Source organism: Capra hircus, chromosome 6 (genome assembly GCF_001704415.2).
Source record: "Capra hircus breed San Clemente chromosome 6, ASM170441v1, whole genome shotgun sequence".
Lineage (NCBI taxonomy): Eukaryota > Metazoa > Chordata > Mammalia > Artiodactyla > Bovidae > Capra > Capra hircus.
Genome location: NC_030813.1, coordinates 91,678,604 through 91,699,749, shown reverse-complemented (window position 1 = coordinate 91,699,749; position 21,146 = coordinate 91,678,604). Strand labels below are relative to the sequence as shown.

Sequence of the window (21,146 nt, the reverse complement as noted above, 5' to 3'; positions counted from 1 at the left end):
TTTTTGTCTATTATATTGGCAAAGATTTCTGAAAGACAAAACCAATACTGGCAAAAATGTTTAAAAAAAAAAAAGATCTACAAATTCAGCTTGTGAAAGTGGGAAAAGATACAAACTTTCTGAAGGGTAATTTGGGTATACAAAGCCTTTAAAAAAAAAAAAGCCAGAATAAATAAGGAAATCTGCGTGTGTGTGTGTGTGTGTGTGTGTGTGTGTGTGTGTGCATGAACTTTGACAAAACAATTCAATTTAGGGGAATTTTGAGTGAGTAGAGATCAGAGATGGTGCTAAATATCCTATAATGCACCAGCAGCCTCTCAAAACAAAAAATAACCATGTCCAAAACATCAGTTGGGCTGAGGTTGAAAAACTGCCTTATGACATGTGATGCAAGAGAAGGCAGGGAGGAAGTACAATGCCTTTTATAATCTCGTCTTGGAAATCGCACTTTGCCACTTCTGACACATTTTATTCATTAGAAGTAAGCAGGTAGGGACATCTCTGGTGGTTAAGAACCCTCCTTCCAATGCAGGAGACATGGGTTCCATCCCTGGTTGGGGAACTAAGATCCCACAGAATTAAGCCCACAAACCACAACTAGAGAGCCCACATACTGCAACTATTGAGACCACACAGTCAAAAAAAAAAAAAAGTAAGCAGCTAAGTACAGCCCACCTTCAAGAAGAGAGCTTAACTCCTCCAAATTTCCTTTGCAGGAAAGAAAATCAAATAATTTGTGGACATAGTGTAAGACCAGCATAGCCTGTCCTTCAGATACAAGTTATACATGTTGATCTCACCTGCAAAATACACTCATCCCCTTTCAGACACACCCACTTTTAGTCCAAGCTGGCAATGGTTATTCCAATCCAGTTCTTCAAAAAACTTTGCAGGTCTCCTATGAATCTTATTCCGTCCACATCATTATTCAAGAGCCAAATCCGCAAATCTCTCTATAATAAGCCCTTCTCAACCTTGAGAGTCTGCTGAAGAACAACATCCTCCAATTTCTTAGATGCTTCATTGTTTGATTAAAACTGTGAGGCACACTAAAATTTCATTAGAATTTTGTCTGCCTAAATGTCCTCTGAAGCGTCATCTTTGATCTTTATGAGATCTTAACAAGGGATTTGACTTAACATCCTTGGATTTATCTTTAGACCATGTTTTCCTAGCTGTGTCCTTTTGGATTTAATCTTTGCTACAAATCATTTCTTAATTTAACGATCACTTGTCATGTGAGAGGCCAGGAGTTTTCAAAACCATGAAGTCCTGATTGCTTTTAACTGTCCTTTTGGCTTAATTTGCATTTTACTATAAGCAGCAAGAGAGCAGGCAATACCTTCAACACTCTGCATAAAAAATTCCTAAGACATCACCATTCATCAGGTGCTATTCTACTTTCCATGTTACTTCAGGTGACAGTGTGGATAAGCCTCCTGCTATTGTGGGGTGCCATTGCCTTCTCCAATCGCATTACAAGGGGCTTCCCAGGTGACTCAGTAGCAGAGTATCCACCTGCCAAGCAGGAGACACAGGTCTGATCCTTGGGTCAGGAAGATCCCCTGAAGAAGGAAATGGCAACCCACTTCATTATTTTTGCCTGGGAAATTCCTTGGGCAGAGAAGCCTGGTGGGCTACAGTCCATGGGGTCACAAAGAGTCAGACACAACTTGGTGATTAAACTACCACTGCAGAAAAAGGAGACCAGTTCTCCCAATTTCCAATTGCATTTGCCTCATTTTCCTGCTAGTCTTCACCCACAGTCTCATCAAAGTCTGTGGGGCTTCTGCTAACCATTTCTTCAAAATTCTTCTAGCTTGTACCTATTTCTCAATTCTTCTCCCTTCCACATTTTACATTCTTGTTATAGCATCCTACTTCCAAGGACAAAAATCTATTAGTTATCTGTTGCTGCATAACAAATAATCCCTAAGTTTATTGGTTAAAAACAACAAGCATTAGAGTCATTTTTATGGGTTAGGAATTCAGAAACCTCTTGACTGGGTGATTCTGGCTCAGTATCTCTCAGATGGTTGCAGTCAGGGTGTCAGAAGGGGTTGCAGTTGCATCTGAAGGTTTTAATGGGGCTGGAGGATCACAAGACGGCTATTTGCAAAAGGCTTCATTTCCTTGCCATGCAGGCCTTTCCTCACAACATGGTAGCTAGTTTATCCTAGAGCAAATGACTCAAGGCAGAACAAGGAGAAAGCCACAATGTCTTTTATGATTTAGTCTCAGAAGTGACAATTTATCACTTCTCCCACATTCTATTCCTTAAAATCAAGTCTACCCAGCCCACACTCAAGGGAAAAGAAATTAGACAATGCATTTTGAAGAGAGGGTATCAAATAATTTGTGGACCTTTTTTGAAACAGACACAATCCCGCCAAATCAGAGAGCCCTTGGGATTTTTCTATAAAAATCTCATGTCTTAGAGCTGATGAACTGAGAGAAAGAAAAGAAATGATCCTTTAATTTGCTGAATTAAAATACCATTTGTTGCTAAGACTGATGAAGCCAGGCAATGATTTATGAGCAAGGTTTTACATTTCTTTTTTTTTTTTTTTTTGTATATGACACTTGATTACTATTGTGCTTTCATCATCAAAATGCATGATCTCGGTCTTCTTTCTTGCCTTTGTATAAAGCCAAAAGAGAGACATTGGCTACTTTGACAACCTTAAAGCGGACTCCGGGAATGTCACCAACAGCATGACTTTTGTGACGAAATCCAGCAACCAGAACTTCATCATTTTCCTCAATAAAATTCAAACAACCATCATTGGGTACAAAAGGAGTGAGTTTTGTTTTTTTTTTTTTGGCCATTTTTGATTAGTTGAACCCTGACACACATCCTGATGGCAGAATTTGGCTGTTTGGTTTCAACCCCTACTTTTTCCAGCACAATTCCCTTGGCACCACCAAAAGAGTTGGCCTTCAGTGTTGTGCCCAAATGGGCTTTCTTGTACTGTTTATCATGCTACTTCTGGACTCGATGGTGGCTACAGAGCTTCCTGGCAGTATGAAGACCGCGACACTTGCCCGTCCTGCCAGTGCCATGGGCCTGAGCGAAAGAGCTACACTTCTTTATACATTCTGAGATGCTGAAATTATTTTTTAATAAAGAATTACTAAGAGCCAGAGAAAGACAGAGATCAGGGTTGAAGGAAAGGAGACTGAGAGCAAAGGAGTGAGAGGGAACCTTTAATGTTGTTGGAAATATTCTGTATTTTGATGGTGGTGGTGATGGTCACATGATTTCATATGTTGTTAAATATAGAAGAATTATACACAATGCAAATGACTTTTATTATATGTAAACTATATCTTCATAAAGCAAATTAAAAAAAATTTTATAATACCATTTGAATTCACAGCTTTGCAAAGTCTCTTATGTGAAGGCAGAGTAATGATGGGAAGCAGTGAGGCCCTAAATGCTAAACTGTGACCATATGGGCATGTTCAGATGGCTTCACGTTCCCTCACCTCCCAACCCTATGAAAATATGTTCCTCGGATCTCCTGTTGCAGGGAGTACAAGTGACTGATGGACCCAGCTGCTACCCCTCAGGATCTTTCACCCTCTCACCAAGGTCGTGCTCTCTTGGGCTGCTCCCAGCCAATGACTGAGCATGCCGACCTACCAAGGCAGGCCTATTTTAGCAAAATGTGAGACGCCTCCTCTTGTCAGTCTTGACTTGAGGTCTTCCCATTGGCCTGGCCAAACCTTTACTTGAATTGTGCCGGGGTCAAAATTCTTCCTACTCAAGTCTTCTTTTTCCTTCCCTCTTTGGACTTCCCTGGTGGCTCAGATGGTAAAGCGTCTGCCTACAATGCAGGAGACCTGGGTTCAATCCCTGGGTCAGGAAGATCTCCTGGAGAAAGAAATGACAACCCACTCCAGTATTCTTGCCTGGAAAATCCCATGGATGGAGGAGCCTGGTGGGCTCTACAATTCATGGGGTCGCAAAGAGTCGGACACGAATGAGCGACACTCACTCACTCACTCACTTCCTTCCACAGGGAACACAGATGCATCAGAATCTAAAGACTCCCTGTGTTCTCCTGCTCCCAACCCCAGTAAATCTCTCAAACGTCTAATGCCATTTTGTCATTTGCTCCTTGGTAGATCCCATGGACAAGGCTTTAAGCAAACCCTGGGAGATAGTGAAGGACAGGGAAGCCTAGCATGCTGCAGTCCACGGGGTCGCAAAGAGTCGGACACGATTTGGTGACTGAACAGCAATAAAGATCCAAACGAATGCAGCTTTCCTTGTCAGAAAATTTCTCCCTACTCCCCTCTGTGGTGAGGTTTTTCCCACGTTGCATGAAGACTCCTAAACTGGTTTTTGTGGAAATAACCCAGAAGGAGGTTGGGGTAGACAATTCTTTTTATTCTTCACCCCTAACACCTGCCCCCCACCCCCGGCCACTGACTTGAATCCTACCATCAGTAGGAGACAGTTTATCCCAGCTCACAAAAGCCAATTATTAAATTTTCAAGAATTTAGTGAGCTGGTTGTTAAACACAGTCATTATTAAGACTTAAGGGGATTGCCGTGGTGGTCCAGTGGTTAAGAATCCACCATGCAATGCAAGGGACTTGGGTGCCATCCCTGGTCAGGGAACTAAGATTCCCACATTGGGCAGAGCAGCTAAGCTCACATGTCATAACTAGGGAGTTCACAGGCCAAGATGAAAGTTCTGCATGATGCAACAAAGATCCCACGTGCTGCAACTAAGACCTGACGCAGCCAAAAATTAAATAAATTTTAAAAACTTAAATACACTTACAATAAAAATAAATTATATTAAAGCCAAATGGAATAAGACACAAAAATTCATTACTTCCTGGCTATTGACCCCTTCTTTGTTAGTATCTGCGCTCCTGAGGTTATTTACATCTATTACACTTGGGAGTTGGAAATAACATATAATGACGTGCTACACACACTACTCTTGATTTTGGAGGCCAGGTTTAGATGTGCTGTTTCAGCTCATTTCTTTAGTAATCTGAGAGGCTCCCAGCTTGGAGGGTGGCCTGAAGTGAGAGGAGGCTTTCAGATGGTCCAGAAATCTCTGCCCTCTGACCCAGAGAAGCCAGAATGCTTGAAGCACCTGTGGCACAGAGAGCTGCTGAATGGAGCTTTGGCATGGCCAGAAAGACGAATCAGAGCTCAGGCTCCCAGGGCTTTGCAGCTGAGCTGTGAGCTCTGTGGCACGTAACCACTCTCCTTTAGAAGAACCAATCTCAGCTTGTTGCTTGGCACCGGCTCATACAGCAGCCTGATCATGAGACCTTAGGTAACCAAGCGACTGGTGCTCATCGTCAACTGGGGGTCATCTGATCCCCTAAGCCATAAAGTCAGCTAACATTTAGTGCGTGCGCACTGTGTGCCAGGCTCCGCTCTAAGCACTTTACTGCTAACATTCCTTTTAATCCCCACCCCAATTCTGGGAGATGGTACTGTTATTATTGCTACCATCCCTATGTTAGACGAGAACACTGAAGCAGAGACGTGATAAGCAATTTGCCCCATAGTCATACAGCTAATGAGGAACGAGCTGGGTTTGAATCGAGGCTCTCCAGCTCCAAAGTCCACAGATTTAATTACCAAATTATATTGCTTCTCGTAATCAGGTGACAGTTTTCTATTTAGGACTGGGTTTGACCAGAAATTGAAGACACGGTGTGCCCACTCCTACCATACTGCCATCTTCCTCAGCCTATACGCCTCACCTGGGGATGTTCTTTAAGTCCGGGGAATGAAACAGACAGCCTCCACAATATGATGGCAGCAGCCACAAGTGGACTGCCTTGATACTCTAGCCCAACTCAAGGGTGGCCCTGAAGAACAGCTGAGAAGAGGAATTTTCGAGCAGACAGAAATGTAAGCGTTTCATCCTGTTGACCAGTTTGTCTGAAAGGAGAAATGGCCTGAGGAGCATGTGTCACCAATTAATGGTAGGCAGCTGATGGCTTAGCTTAGAAGCCAGAGACTTGGAATGATCATGAATGCAGGGCTGGTGACAAGGAGGTTTGGGGGAAGAGGTATACGGGAGATTGCACAGAATGGATCAGAGTATGAGGGGATTTGGTTCTTTGTGAATATGCACCCAAAGGACTCCACTATAGAGGAAGCACTCAATAATCAAGGGAAAAATCTAGCCTCTGCATGCCAGCCCCCTCTTTCTCCAGGAGCACCAATGTTGCCCAGAGATGTCATAAGCAAATTGGGCATGGAGGCAGAAATGCACGCTCTGGATGCAATATCTTAAATTCCATTCACTAAGGTTGATCTTGGAGAAGATGATGGCACCCCACTCCAGTACTCTCTCCTGGAGAATCCCATGGACGGAGGAGCTTGGTGGGCTGCAGTCCATGGGGTCGCTAAGAGTCAGACACGACTGAGCGACTTCACTTTCACTTTTCACTTTGATGCACTGGAGAAGGAAATGGCAACCCACTCCAGTGTTCTTGCCTGGAGAATCCCAGAGACAGGGGAGCCTGGTGGGCTGCCTGTCTATGGGGTCGCACAGAGTCGGACATGACTGAAGCGACTTAGCAGCAGCAGCAGCAAGGTTGATCTAGCTACAGCTTCTGCAGAATAGTTGTCTGGCAATTAAAACCAAACTTGAGTCCCTGATATAAATTAGGCTTGAATGTAACAAAGCCAAGAACAATGTGTCCAAGGAAATAAGTGAATTCTCTCCAGACCACCCCCAACACCTCCTCCACTCAACACGTGAAAGTCAGAATTATGGGACTGAATGCCAAAATCCTGCCCCAGCTTGCCTAGTACAACTGGATGCCTCCTCCTCTGGGCTTGCAGGCTGAGCAGCTCTCCCTTCGTGGCTCCTATGGGCTACGATATGGGAATGTATGATGAGCTGAAACATCAAGGGAGTCTGGGAAAAGTGGCCTTGCTAGAAAAGCAACTAATTCTGGAATTGGATTTGCTTTCCTGCTTAACAAACTTCTGCCCACACCAACATTCACAGACTTCCTGAATGCTTATTCACCACTGTGGTATCCCACTCAACACTGAAACTCATTTCACAGCAATAGGCTGACACTATGGGCTCACTGCTTCTCTCATGTACTCCATCACCCTAACATGTCTGGACACATAAAGACTCATTTACAGCTACAGGTTATTGAAATGGGACCATGACAGTCCCAGAGGATGAAAGGTCATCCATCAGCCAGAGATTTTGGATTTGAAGACACATACAGTAACTGATAAAACTTTGGGAACCAATATCCTTTTTGCATTTTTTTTTTCTGACCACACCACGTGGCTTGCAGGAGGTCCCCAACCAGGGATTGAACTCAAGCCCCCTGTATTGGAAGTGTGGAGTCAACCACCATTAGACCACCAGGGAACTCCCCAGTATCCTTTTAATAAACTCCTTTTGATTAAATAATCTAGAGAGAACGATCTAGAAAGATGCATTCCAATAACTAAAGAGTGGTTATTGCAGACTCTACAGAAATTCTTTGTATTTTTTAATGTTCTTTTTGCTAGTCTATATTTCCTAACTTTCCTAACATAAGCATTAACATTTTTAATAAAAATATTTTAAAACTTAATTTCAAAAATGTTATCTTGAGTTTCCATTAAACTTTATGATCCATGACCTTATGAGTACACATTTATTATCAAGACTAACATGACAAAAAATGGGGAAAAATTCTCAGTAAGCTGAATCCAAATGAAAGAAGATAATATTGTAAAGAAAGAGTAAAGGAGGTATTCATTGAAAGCAGGGAAAATAATACTCTGGAAAAATGCAAGAAAGTAATTCAGCTTTTTTATTTATTTTTACAAATAGTTGACATTACTATGTAATATTGACATTACTACAAAAGTGTTAGAACATCAAATATGAATACTTATCTCATAGTTGATAAGATATATAAAATATTGATTAACTGAAGCAGAAGACCATTCTGAAATGTTTACAAGTATTAGTTATAAATTTTATGTATGTTGCCAAGTCAAAGTTGTACATTTGTGGGGGGACATTCATCATAAATTTTGTTTAATGTTTAACAAGAGAGAAATAGCTAAGTAAATGAAAACTGTCTAATCATCATCCCAAGATCTGTCTATGCTTGAGTTATTTTATAGGACTCTGGTTACCCTCACATTTATATTCTTTCTTCATATATATCTTCTCAAGGAACTAAAAAAAAGAAAAAAGATCAGAGAAGCTAAAATTGGCAAATGAAAATTGTACAGTCTGGTCAGAACCACTACCATACCTGAATTCACAATCTCATATTCTACTGTATACCCTTATAGTACTCAACATCTGATGTTGATGACTAGACCATGCTAGATGGTGGACTTTGGAAGGTAGCTGCATATCATCAGAAATGCCTAGATTAATTCACACTCAGCTCAGCTCAGCACAGCCTTGTACTGCTCATCTCTGCTATTAAAGGCTTGGACCTCTGTGTAGCTGAGGGAATGAAGCTGTCAGTAATGTACAGAGCAGTTAATCCAGAAGCAAATACTGGAATGTGTAAGTACCTATGCTCATGTAACAAACATATATGTGTATATACACAGTGTACATAGAAATTAGGGGAGCGAAAAGAGAATAAATGCTCACATATAAATTTAAACAATGACTAAAGGATTATATAATTTACCACAGTAGAGTTCCTCCTCTCTTTTAGTTAGAATCTAACTGATAAAATCAAGGATATAAGACACAAGAAAGGGAGAAAATATTCCAGGGTTTTGACATACAGGTGTTCTCATGAGACTCAGCTGTAGCCAGGGGCATCATCTCTCTTCAGTTGATGCAGCTAAAAGAGTAGCCAGTGATTCAGCCATGCTTCTTTTTGCCCAAAATTGAATTAAATGTTCATCAACAGAATGGATTAAATGAATAGGGGACAAAGCAAAATGAAAACACAAATCTCCTGCCACTAAGAATATTCAGAAAAACTATGAGTCATCATAATATCAAGATACCCAATTATAACATATATATGTGTGTGTGTATATATATATATATATATATAAATATATATGTTCTTCCCTGGTGGCTCAGAGGTTAAAGCGTCTGCCTCCAATGCGGGAGACCTGGGTTCGATCCCTGGGTCGGGAAGATCCTCTGAAAAAGGAAATGGCAACCCACTCCAGCATTCTTGCCTGGAGAATCCCCTGGACGGAGGAGCCTGGTAGGCTATAGTCCATGGGGTCGCAAAGAGTCAGACCCGACCAAGCGACTTCACATTCACCTTCACCTTCATATACATACAAACACACTATCTCCTTGGCAAGAATATATATTAATATGTCTGCATGAATATATATATATACACACACACAATTATATTGAGGCTAAGAATAAGTTTGCATGTATTACATAATCATCTATAAAATTATATAATCGTAAAATATATACACATATTTTTATATTATATATATAAATATACTTATGTAGGCTGTATATACAAATGAGGCAGTTATTATAAATACATAAATGTGTATGAGTACATTACTACATCTAGCCTATAGTTGATGCTCAGAGCTAAAAGACAGATTTCATTCCTAGTTCTATGAGAGTCTTTTACCCCATTGGTCTATGTCACACACTAGACTTTCCCCTCACATCGCCTGATTTAGCTCTGAGTCAGTCTGTATCTGAGCTTGATCAAAATACCTATTTGCCAGTGTGTTGTTGTTTAGTCGCTCAGAGGTGTCTGACTCTTTTGCGACCCCATGACTAGCCCACCAGGCTCCTCTGCCTATGGGATTTCCCAGGCAAGAATATTGGAGGGGGTTGCCATTTCCTTCTCCACCATTTGCCAGTCAGTATAAGTTACTGTTTGTTCTATCACTCTTGGAAAAAAGAAATCCAGTATCCTAGTTCCAGGAAAGACTACCATCTTGGCTGCACGACCTCCTAAAGACTCCTCAGGCCGAGTGAACACAGAGGACGCGGGACAAACTCAGAACTCATCAGCCATGACTCAGGCCCCAGGCCAGCCTGGCTTCCTGCCATGGTGACAGGCTGGTCTAGGGACAGAGCTCCAGGCTGCCGGCCCTCCTGCTCAACGGTCTGCTCTACCAGCCTCCCGCCCCACTCTTGCCATCTTCCAGGAGAGTCTCCACATGGGAGGCAGCAGGGGCAGCTGCACAGGCTCACGGAGAGGGCAATGCAAAGTGAGAAAAAGACAGAAGAGCCTTCAGGGAGGCCCGGGAAGTGACCTTTTGGCCTAGCCTGCATCCTCCTGTACCCTGAATTGTTGTTCAGTTGCTCAGTCTTATCTGACTCTTTGCAGCCCCATGGACTGCAGCACACCAGGCTTGCCTGTCCATCACCATCTCCTGGAGCTTGCTCAAACTCATGTCCATTGCATTGGTGATGCCATCCAACCATCTCATCCTCGTCTCCTCCTGCCCACATATAGCACAATAGTAGTACTGTGACTCCCAGCTCCAGTTGGTCCTGACCCCAGCATGGCTCCTTGACCTTAGAAGTGGAAGTGAGGGAGACTTAACATTCCTGGAGGCTTCAGTGTTTTAGCAGCAGCCTCTCGCCCTGCACACAGATCCCTTTCATTTGGTCCCATTAAGGCCAAACCCAAGGAAGGTGAGTCAACAGGAAGCAAACAGGCAGAATCAAAAGGGCAAAACAACAAACGCCATCTGTGGGCCCCTGTCTGGGGTAAGCACGCCCTTCCTCCAGGGCTGAGTCCTGGTGTGCGCCTAGAAAAGAAGTATTTCATCAGGGCACTGACCCCTTTCCCATTAGCAACTGTGAGCCCCTAAGCGGGTCTCTCCGAAATGACCCTTTACTCACACTTGGCATCCTGTAGCCCCTGCTCAGGATAAAATCCTTAAAGGCAACAGCTCCCTGAAGGTCTGCAAGTAACTCCTCCTGAAAGAGGGTCCACAGTTTAAAAAACAGTCAGCTGTCAGAAGCTTCATGTCATACTTGTCCTAATTAAAAGCACTGAGCCCTTTATCAAGTACCTCATTTTAAACTACTTCCTTCTCATGTGGGAATATGCGTATAAATAATGTTCAGAAGTTGATGACCACAAAGGTTTTCAAAAGATACCCAACTTTCCTTTCCCTGGTCACATTTTATCAATTAGGTAATTATTGACCTAGGATGTCTAGACTCTATTTGAGATTAATAATTGTGATACTGTCATTTATAACGGAGAAGGCAATGGCACCCCACTCCAGTACTCTTGCCTGGAAAATCCCATGGATAGTCATTTATAATGTGCTATGCTGTGCTTAGTCACTCAGTCATATCCGACGCTTTGTGACCCCATGGACTGTAGCCCACCAGGCTCCTCTGTCCATGAGGATTCTCCAGGCAAGAATACTGGAGTGCGTTGCCATGCCCTCCTCCAGGGGACCTTCCCAACCCAGGGATCGAACCCACGTCTTCTGCACTGCAGGTGGATTCTTTACCGTCTGAGCCACCAAGGAAGCTCATGATTTATAATAAGAAATATGTATTTGGTCTTCTTCCCATTCTTGGCACAGAGCTCCTAAAAGCCTTGAAATTTTTTAAGTGATAAAAGCCACAGAGGTGAGTTTTTCCTTATTTATAACAAGCACCTTTCAGCCACGTCAGAGTTTATCTTAACAAGGTCTTTTTGGAAACCCCCTAGATAGCTACAAGATGGGGGAGGGTTGCCAGGGAAACTAACCATGAAATTAGAGGGTTGGCACTTTCAGCTCCAACCCCAACCTCCTGGGAGGGGAGAAGAGCTGGAATTGAATTAATCAGAAACAGCCGGTGATGTAATCAATTAAAATTGCTCAGTCATGTTTGACTCTTTGTGATCTCATGCACTGTAGCTCAACAGGCTCCTCTGTCCATGGAATTCTCCAGGCAAGAATACTAGAGTGGGTTGCCATGCCCTCCTCCAGGGGATCTTCCCAACCCAGTGACTGAACCTGGCTCTCCTGCATTGGAGGCAGATTCTTTACCATCTAAGCCACCAGGGAAGCCCAGTATAATGAAGCCTCTGTACAAATCTAAAGAAGGGAATTTGGCAAGCTTTCGTGTTGGTAAGGATGTGAAGGTACCTGGGGAAGGTAAGGGAGCTCTGAGTCCTGCCCACATACCTTGCCCTGTGCATCTCTTCCATCTGGCTGCTTTTGAAAGTACCTCTTTATAATAAACTGGTAATCTTACTAGATTGTAAATAAACTGTTTTCCTGAGTTCTGTGAGCTGTTCTTGCAGACGATCAAACCCAAGGAGGGGGTCATGGGAACCTTTGATTTACAGCCACTCAGCCAGAAGCATGGGTGACAACCTGGACTTGAGACTGGTATTTGCAGTGGAGGCAGTCTTAGGGTCTGAGCCTTTAAACTGTGGGATCGGATGCTGTCTCCAGGTAGGCAGTGTCAGAATTTAGTACAATCGTAGGACCTGGTGTTGGAGAATCAGAAAACTGCTCGGTGTGGGGAAAAAAAACCTCAGTACATTTACTGACCAGAATTGAGAACGGTAGAGGAAGAAATAGGAGTGTTTTCCTACTCAGTATATATCTGCAAGTTTTAGAATTAACTCCAAAGGGCATGATTTAAAAAAAAAAAAAAGATTTGATCCAGTCCCAAAATCTTCAGGGCATTCATGCATTCATTTGGTTTTTCTTCAATTTATTTGAATTTAAAATCTTGATGTAGAAGTTTTTATCATTGTAATTCAGTTCTTTAAGGCCATTTCACTTTCCAAATGAATTCAATCAAGAATAGTCAAAACTCGTATTTCCAGCAAGACAGCCATGCCCTCATGGTGACTGGCCCTAACCAGCACACAACTGCATACATGTCTTGTGAACTGAGGTGCATAGCCAAGCGGCATCACTTAAAGTACACAAGATATTCAGTCTTCAGGTATTATAAAAGTGTGATTTACAAAAATCATTACAGAACAATTCCATTGCTTTGAGTCCTTCCTGTGTCTAAACTGCCTGATAAACAGTCTTTTACTGTAATAGTTCTATAAACCACATTTCCAAAATTTAAGTATTATTTCTTTTTTCATGAGCTGACTGTAACTATTATGACAAATGTCTTTACTGGCTTTCACCACTAAGATAAATCTTTTTGTAAAATTATTTAAGTCTTTAAGAATATGTTTCTTGGGACAGTGGTTAAAACTTCACCTTTCAATGCAGGGGGGTGAGGGTTCAATCCCTGGCCAGGGAGTTAAGATCCCACATGCCTTGGGGCCAAAAAGCCAGAACATAAAACAAAGTAATATTGTAACAAAGTCAATAAAGATTTAAAAAATGGTCCACATCAAAAAAAAATCTTAAAAAAAAAGAATATGTTTCTTGAAAGAGAACTTCTAGACACCTTAATCAAAAGTTTCATTACTATTTTTATTTTTGAATATTTAACTCATTGAGGATGTTCGGTTATTTTTGAAAGTGAACTGGAACCGTTTTATGTCATATGTTCAGTCAGTCAGTTCAGTCGCTCAGTCATGTCCAACTCTTTGCGACCCCATGGACTGCAGCATGCCAGGCTTCCCTGTCCATCCCCAGCTCCTGAAACTTGCTCAAACTCATGTTCATCAAGTCGGTGATGCCAGCCAACCATCTCATCCTCTGTCGTCCCCTTCTCTTCCTGCCTTCAATCTTTCCCAGCATCAGGGTCTTTTCCAGTGAGTCAGTTCTTTGCATCAGGTGGCCAAAGTATTGGAGTTTCAGCTTCAGCATCAGTCCTTCCAACAAATATTCAGGACTGATTTCCTTTAGGATGGACTGGTTGGATCTCTTTGCAGTCCAAGGGACTCTCAAGAGTCTTCTCCAACACCACAGTTCAAAAGCATCAATTCTTCGGCGCTCAGCTTTCTTCACAGTCCAACTCTCACATCCGTACATGACTACCAGAAAAAACATAGCTCTAACTAGATGGATGTTTGCTGGCAAAGTAATGTCTCTGCTTTGTAATACGCCGTCTAGATTGGTCATTGCTTTTCTTCCAAGGAGTAAGCGTCTTTTAATTTCATGGCTGCCATCACCATCTGCAGTGATTTTGGAGCCCCCCAAAATAAAGTCTGTCACTGTTGCCATTGTTTCCCCATCTATTTGCCATGAAGTGATGGGATCGGATGCCATGATCCTAGTTTTCTGAATGTTGAGTTTTAAGACAGCTTTTTCACTCTCTTTCACTTTCATCTAGAGGCTCTTTAGTTCTTCTTCGCTTTCTGCCATAAGGGTGGTGTCATCTGCATATCTGAGGTTATTGATATTTCTCCCAGCAATCTTGATTTCAGCCTGCGCTTCATCCAGCCTGGCATTTCGCATGATATACTTGCAGGATGACAATATACACTCTTGACGTACTCCCTTCCCAATTTGGAAACAGCCTGTTGTTCCATGTTCAGTTCTAACTGTTGCTTCTTGACCTGCATACAGATTTCTCAGGAGGCAGGTCAGGTGGTCTGATATTCCTATCTCTTAAAGAATTTTCCAGTTTGTTGTGATCCACACAGTCAATAGTTTTGGCGTAGTCAATTAAATAGAAGTAGATGTTTTTCTGGAACTCTCTTGCTTTTTCTATGATCCAGCAGATGTTGGCAATTTGATCTCTGGTTCCTCTGCCTTTTCTAAGTCAGCTTGCACATCTGGAAGTTCTCGGTTCACATACAGTTAAAGCCTGGCTTGGAGAATTTCGAGCATTACTTTGCTAGCATGTCATGTGTTAAACTCACATAAATTTAGATAGGCAGCTCCAAAAACTGTATGACAAGAAACTCTGCCTAATATGATTTATTTTGAAGCTTATACATAAGCATCTTGGGCTCATAAATTCATGCCATGTTTCCCATTTGAAAATAAGAATTTCATACCCAGTTCCAGAAAAGACAAAATACTTTCTGCCTCAGCTTTCCAAGCAAAAGGAGGCAACTGATGAGTGACTTCTGAATGAATGAGTAGCCAAACTTTTATAGCATTTTACGTTTTTGAAATGTTTTCACAATGTTATCTGGGAGAAGTTTTGAATCTGCTGATCCAGAGAAGAGGATCACAAATATTCTCAGCAGGGTCCTGTATAAGCATTGCATCAAAATTTCCAAAATTTCAGGACTATAGTGAGGATCTTCTTCCATTAGGTACTTGCTCACAAGAGATGGGCAGGCACAAAGCTTATCTACAGTAAAACCAGAACATATTCTTGTTGTGTGTGTTTGTTGCTTTGTAGCATCAAACAGTGCTTAACCTTTGTCCCTTTTCTCTCAGAGAGATCCTGCAACTCTGCTGAATGGCATAAAAGTAGGTTTTTTTTTTTAATCACAATTTTAACATTCATTCATTGCTGATTAAAAAAAAAAAAGCCTCACATTTTCACTCAAAGTGAACTCATGACATTATATCCATTCTCAACTGAGATGGTCCTACCAAGTCACATCACCCTTTGAGCAACCAATTTATTCTGGACTCAAAAAGAGTAGGAGGACAATGAGTGGTTGCCCCATCTTTAGAGACATTGTGTCTACCATGAAGCTAGGAGATCTCAAGTCTTGCTTATTACCTATTCCTCATAAAATGACTTGGCTTTCTCATTGTCAAATTCAATATGCAAGTTATAAGACTTTCAGCAGCCTCTGAATTACTCCAGAGACTCTGACTTCAATATGAGGTGGCAGTTGCACTGGGTCAGATGATCAAGTCTCAGCAGACACACATACCTGCTTCTGTAGCTCCTTTTTAAAATTCTCATCTTGAGCTTTACGTAAGACCTTGGGGTCAACCAAAGGCTCATCAGCTCTTTGCTTTTTCCACAACTTGGGGTTCAGATACCATGCTCCATATCTCATCTTCACCCACTTTGGTTTATGAGGTTTCTGTATAAATAACAAAATTCCCAATTTCATTAGTTTGTTTGGTTTGTCGTTTCAATAAATCTAAAATTAAACTTGTGAAAATGGTAGCATTTATTTTTAATTTATGCTTACTCCATTCCAAGGCATTTTATGAAGTGTCAGTAGGCTTTGATTTTACAAACATGAAAAGTTTACGACTGAGAAAATAATGTGATAGGTAAACATGGCCTTCGATTTAGACAAACCTGGGCTCAAATCCAGCCCTCTCCAACTTAGTAGCTATGAGACCATGGACAAGTTACTCAAATTCTACATTTGTAAAATAGAGATAATAGTTATCTACCCCATAGGGTTATTGGGAAGAAAAAATGAAAGAACTATGTAAAATAGCTAAAAATCGAATATTTCAATGAAGGGTAATGACCTTCAACAATACTCAATCAAAATAATGTTATTAGCCTATTACTCCAGCTCTGTGCTCAGCTTTGTAAATGGTACACTACTTTTGATCCAAATGCTATCCAACACCAATCTCTTGTCTTGAAAGAGAGAAAGGGATGGAAGAAGAGATGTCGTCTTTCTTTCTCCCATGACTCAGCGTTACAACAAAAAGAGAAAATTTCTGGACAAATATAAAGAAAAGAAAGTAGATCTGCTTGGAGCAGACTGTAGGAAAGAGGATTCCCTGGAAACGAGCTTGAAAGATCTGTGGGTTGGTGGGAATGTCCTAACATGGGGTTGCACTGATGGCTGCACAATTCTTTAAATGTGAAATCATTGAATTGTGCACCAAAATGGGTGAATACCTCAAAAATACATGTGTAATGTAAAATGTTGACTATTTCAGCGTTATGAAATAAAGTCTTCATGTTGTAAAAAAAAAAAAAAAAGAAAGAAATGAAACTTTTCTTTCCTACTAACAAGAGAAACAAAGGAAGGAGTTAATAGCCATAGAGACAGCAAACCAAGTCTGTAAAAGTTAAGCAATTGCAGTTTTAACTGTTAGTAATCTGTAGAATATGCAACTAGATTTGTCCTTCACAAAGTTAATTCCTTCATCACTTTCTGACTTGATGTGAACTGTATCCTTTATGTAAACTGTATCCTGCATCTGGCATTTTCTCCTCCACACTCTCTTGTAACACTCCCCTGTAGCATTCTTTATTTCAGGAAGAAGGTCACCAGTTCATAACTTTGGAGGGGAACAGACCCAGTTACTGAGCTTCCTGACGCCAGCTGTGGCCCTTTTGAAATTTTTGCAGAAGAAAGAAAAATACAAGACCTTCACTGTTTTCATCCTTATCACCTACCCTGGCTACAAGTCCTGATTCTAAGACCTCTCCCTACTTCCCAGGAAGGAGGGCACGGCTTCTGAGGCACTTGCCTCCCATGTTCCCTCTTTGCTTGGCAAAGAAATAAAGCTACTCTCTTTCCTCCAAAACTCTGTCTCCATATTTCTTTTTCATATTGGTGCACAGAGGGCCAGTATTTTGGCAACATCAGGAGTTCATGTGTTAGTTCATAGCCCAGTGCTGTGATGTAATACCCACTCATTGTCTCATCATGAAAGGAGATCTAATGTTTGCACAGGACTAAGAGATATGAAACACAAAGATCCTGCTCCTCCCCCTTCTCAGGCTTCCCTGGTGGCTCACATGGCAAAGAATCTGCCTGCAATGCAGGGGACTCGGGTTCAATCCCTGGGTTAGGAAGATCCCCTGAAGAAGGAATGGGTACCCACTCCAGTATTCTTGCCTGGAGAATTCCATGGACTGAGTCCCTGGGGTCACTCATATCTAAACTATGAGGTGGAATGTATGGGCCGTTCTAGAGTCAAGCCAGAAACACCTGCCGACGACAGGATGGGACCGAACACGCAGGAGGGAAATCCCTTCTCAGAGCTGGATTCAGCATTATGAGTTCCAGTCCAAGCCTCCTGACCACTTTGTTATTTCTAGAGCACCTGTCACATTGCTGCCTTGGTGCCTTTGCATTCACTGTTCCCTCTCCATAATGCTTTTCCCCAAGACATCCACACGGCTCACTCCTTATCTGTTTCAGGTCATCTTTTCAGTTGTGTCTTCCCTGACCACCCAGTTCAAAAACTGTAACCCCCATCACAATACTGCTTGTCTTCCTTCCCTGACTCATTTTTCTTAACAGCAGTTATTACCACTTGATATGCTAAATATTTTCTTTGTGCCCGTGCTGGGTCTTTGTTGCTGTGAGTGGGATTTCTCTAGTTGCAGTGAGCAGGGGTTACTCTCTACTAGTGGTATGCAGGCTTCTCATTGCAGTGGCATCTCTCGTTCAGAGCATGGACTCTAGGGCATGCTCAAGCTTCAGTAGTTGAGGTTTGTGGGCTCAGTAATTGCAGCTGTAAAGTGTAGACTCAGTAGTTGTGGAGCATGGGCTTAGTTACCCCACGGTATGTGGGATGCTCCAGGATCAGGGATCAAACCCATGTCCTCTCCGTTAGCAGGTGGATTCTTAACCACTGGACCACCAGGAAAGTCCTAACTATTTTTCTGATTACTTATCTCACCTCTCACCTTCTAAAATGTAAGCATCTGAGACCAGCATCTAAAACAATACTTAGGACACAATCAGTGCTCATTAAACATTTGTTGGATTAAAATTAGGTCTCTTAACTTAGGCATTATTGACATTTTGAGCTGGATAATTCTTTGTTGGGGGGTGGGGGTATTGCAAGAGGTTCAGCAGCATTCCTGGTCTCTACCCACTAGATGTCTGTAGCTCTTTAGTCATTAGTTCCTGTCTGACTCTCTGTGACCCCATGGACTGCAGCACACCAGGCTTCCCTGTCCTTCACAGTCTCCCTGAGTTTGCTCAAACTCATGTCCGTTGAGCCAGTGATGCCATCCAATCATTTCATTCTCTATCACTCCTTTCTCCTCTTGCCCTCAATCTTCTGCGGGGAAAAAATTAGAGAAATTAAAGACATAGCAATAGAAACACAGAGAGAAAAGAGAATCAAAACTGAACAGAGCAGCCGTAATCTATGAGACAACTTCATGCAACCTAATTTCCATGTGATTGGAGTCCTGGGAGGGGGTTGAAGGAAAAAACATTTGACCATGTAATAGCCAAAATTTCCCCCAATAGTTGAAAACTATAAACTCACAGATCAAAGAGGCTTCGTAAACCCCAAGCATAAAAAACATGAACTAAATACCATTGTGTATAATAATCACACTACTCAAAATCAGTGACAAAGAACGACATAAGATTTAAACAACACAACCAAGAAGACAGTGGGGGCATCTTTAAAGCACTGAAAACAAACAAAAAACTTTTGAATCTAGAATTCTATACCCATAAAAATACCTTTTAAAATGAAGGCAGAATAAGGATAGCTTCAGACCTAGGAAAGCTGGGAGAATTCATTGCCAGCAGATCTGCACTGGCTGAGTGTGACGTGTGTATAAAGTGTTAGTCACTCTGTAGTGTCTGGCTATTTGCGACCCCATGGGCTGCAGCCTGCCAGGCTCCTCTGTCCATGGGATTCTCCAGGCAAGAATATTGGAGTGGGTTGCCATTCCCTTCTCCAGGGGATCTTCCCGAAGCAGGGATTGAACATGGGCCTCCTGCATTGCAGGCAAATTCTTTACAGTCTGAGCCCCAGGGAAACCCAGGTAGAGAGGAGATATCAAAGAAAGACATCAAAGGAAGTCCCTTAGGCTGAAGGAAAATGATACCATGTGGAAATCTATTTGAACTTTTGCACAGTGATCCTCCATCTGCCAGTCAAAAGTTCAATTTTGGCAATAACCACCATGCTTTATAAAGCAGCATTTGTGCAATTATTTGTAAGTACACGTACTTGAGCAATTTCATTCAGCCCAGATTCAGAACAAGCAGTGGTTCAGGCCCCATGTGCCTGAACCATGTGCCTGAACCATGTGGATATAATTTGCCTGTCCAGGATCATTTTATACTTTATACTTTAGAAAGATGAATGGAAAATGGAGAATTTAAAGTGCTGATATTAGTGACAGAATGTACAGTTTTCATAAATTTTATGCAACAGGGTCAAGGGTGGAAAACATCATGAGTGTAAAACTAGGTCAGCTGATTATGTTTAAATATAAATGGCAACGTTATTTTGTCAAAAATATTGGAAAAATAGTAACAAGCCTGGAGTAGGGAATGGCAACCCACTCCAGTATTCTTGCCTGGAGAATTCTGTGGACAGAGGAGCCTGGTGGGCTACAGTCCATGAGATTCGCAAAGAGTCAGACACAACTGAGCAACTGAACAAGCACTTAGTATAAAAGACAGAGGGTAATTATTATCTTCACTTTCAGAGAAACAAACTGCATAACCGCCTCACCCCACAACTCCCACACAGGTACTGGAATCTGCTGTCGGACTGGCACAATTTGACTTGTATATATATAGTTGCACTAACACATTGTATAGAAAGGTTCTTAAGGGTTCATAGTACTTCCTTTTGGAACATAGCCTGTTTTTTCTACTGTTTCCTTGTTCTGTCCTCACAGGAAACTGGTGCTGGGAAACTGAGCGATTTGTTAATTATCAGGCAAGCATGTGGTCAAGAATGATGGTTTGTGGTCAAAAACACCACCATAAAAATTCAAGAATTCTTTGGACAGGAACAGTGTCTCCAGTAATTGACTGCAAACATTTTACTCTTATAATAGTAAACATACATGTATAGTTCTACTGACTACTGGAATTTCAGCATGTAAAATGCATAAGTTTCAACATATAAAACAAACCAATTGTTTCAACACACAAAACACATAAAAAGAACTAGTGAGTCTCTTTCAGCCATCTTGGACCCTGTGAAGGCCTGCTGGGCACGGGACTTCTGAAATGACAAACATGTCTGGAAGGCTGTGGTCCAAGGCAATTTTTGCTGGCTATAACGGGGTCTACAGAACCAAAGGGAACACACTGCTCTCCTGAAAATTGAAGGTGTATATGCTCGAGATGAAACTGAATTCTATTTAGGCAAGAGATGTGCTTATGTGTACAAAGCAAAGAACAACACAGTAACTCCTGGTGGAAAACCTAACAAAACCAGAGTAATCTGGGGGAAGATCACTCGAGCTCATGGAAACAGTGGCATGGTTCGTGCCAAATTCTGAAGCAACCTTCCTGCTAAGGCCATTAGACACAGAATTCGTGTGATACCGTATCCTTCGAGAATTTAAACTTCTTGAAAATAAATAAAAGTGTGGGTTTGTCCTGTTGTGCTTTAGTTTAAAAAAAAAAGAACTAATGACACTTCAGATGTCACCAAAAATGCTAAATGGCATGCCTTG

At 41.8% G+C, this 21,146-nt stretch overlaps 1 protein-coding gene and 2 pseudogenes across 1 annotated transcript in view; 1 reads left to right on the top strand and 2 right to left on the bottom strand.

The window, feature by feature from the left end:
* LOC102184609 lies at nt 2,608–5,719 on the bottom strand (annotated as a pseudogene).
* Nucleotides 7,817–21,146, bottom strand: part of FAM47E (family with sequence similarity 47 member E) — a 29,287-nt gene continuing 15,957 nt past the window's right edge. Inside the window, exons 6-8 of the mRNA XM_013964737.2 lie at nt 15,700–15,855; nt 10,830–10,907; nt 7,817–8,192 (exon numbers count right to left, since the gene is read on the bottom strand). Of these exons, the coding sequence (XP_013820191.2) occupies nt 8,127–8,192; nt 10,830–10,907; nt 15,700–15,855 (300 nt within the window). The 3' untranslated portion in view covers nt 7,817–8,126. The remainder of the gene's footprint in view (nt 8,193–10,829; nt 10,908–15,699; nt 15,856–21,146) is intronic.
* On the top strand, nt 20,704–21,035 carry LOC106502221 (annotated as a pseudogene).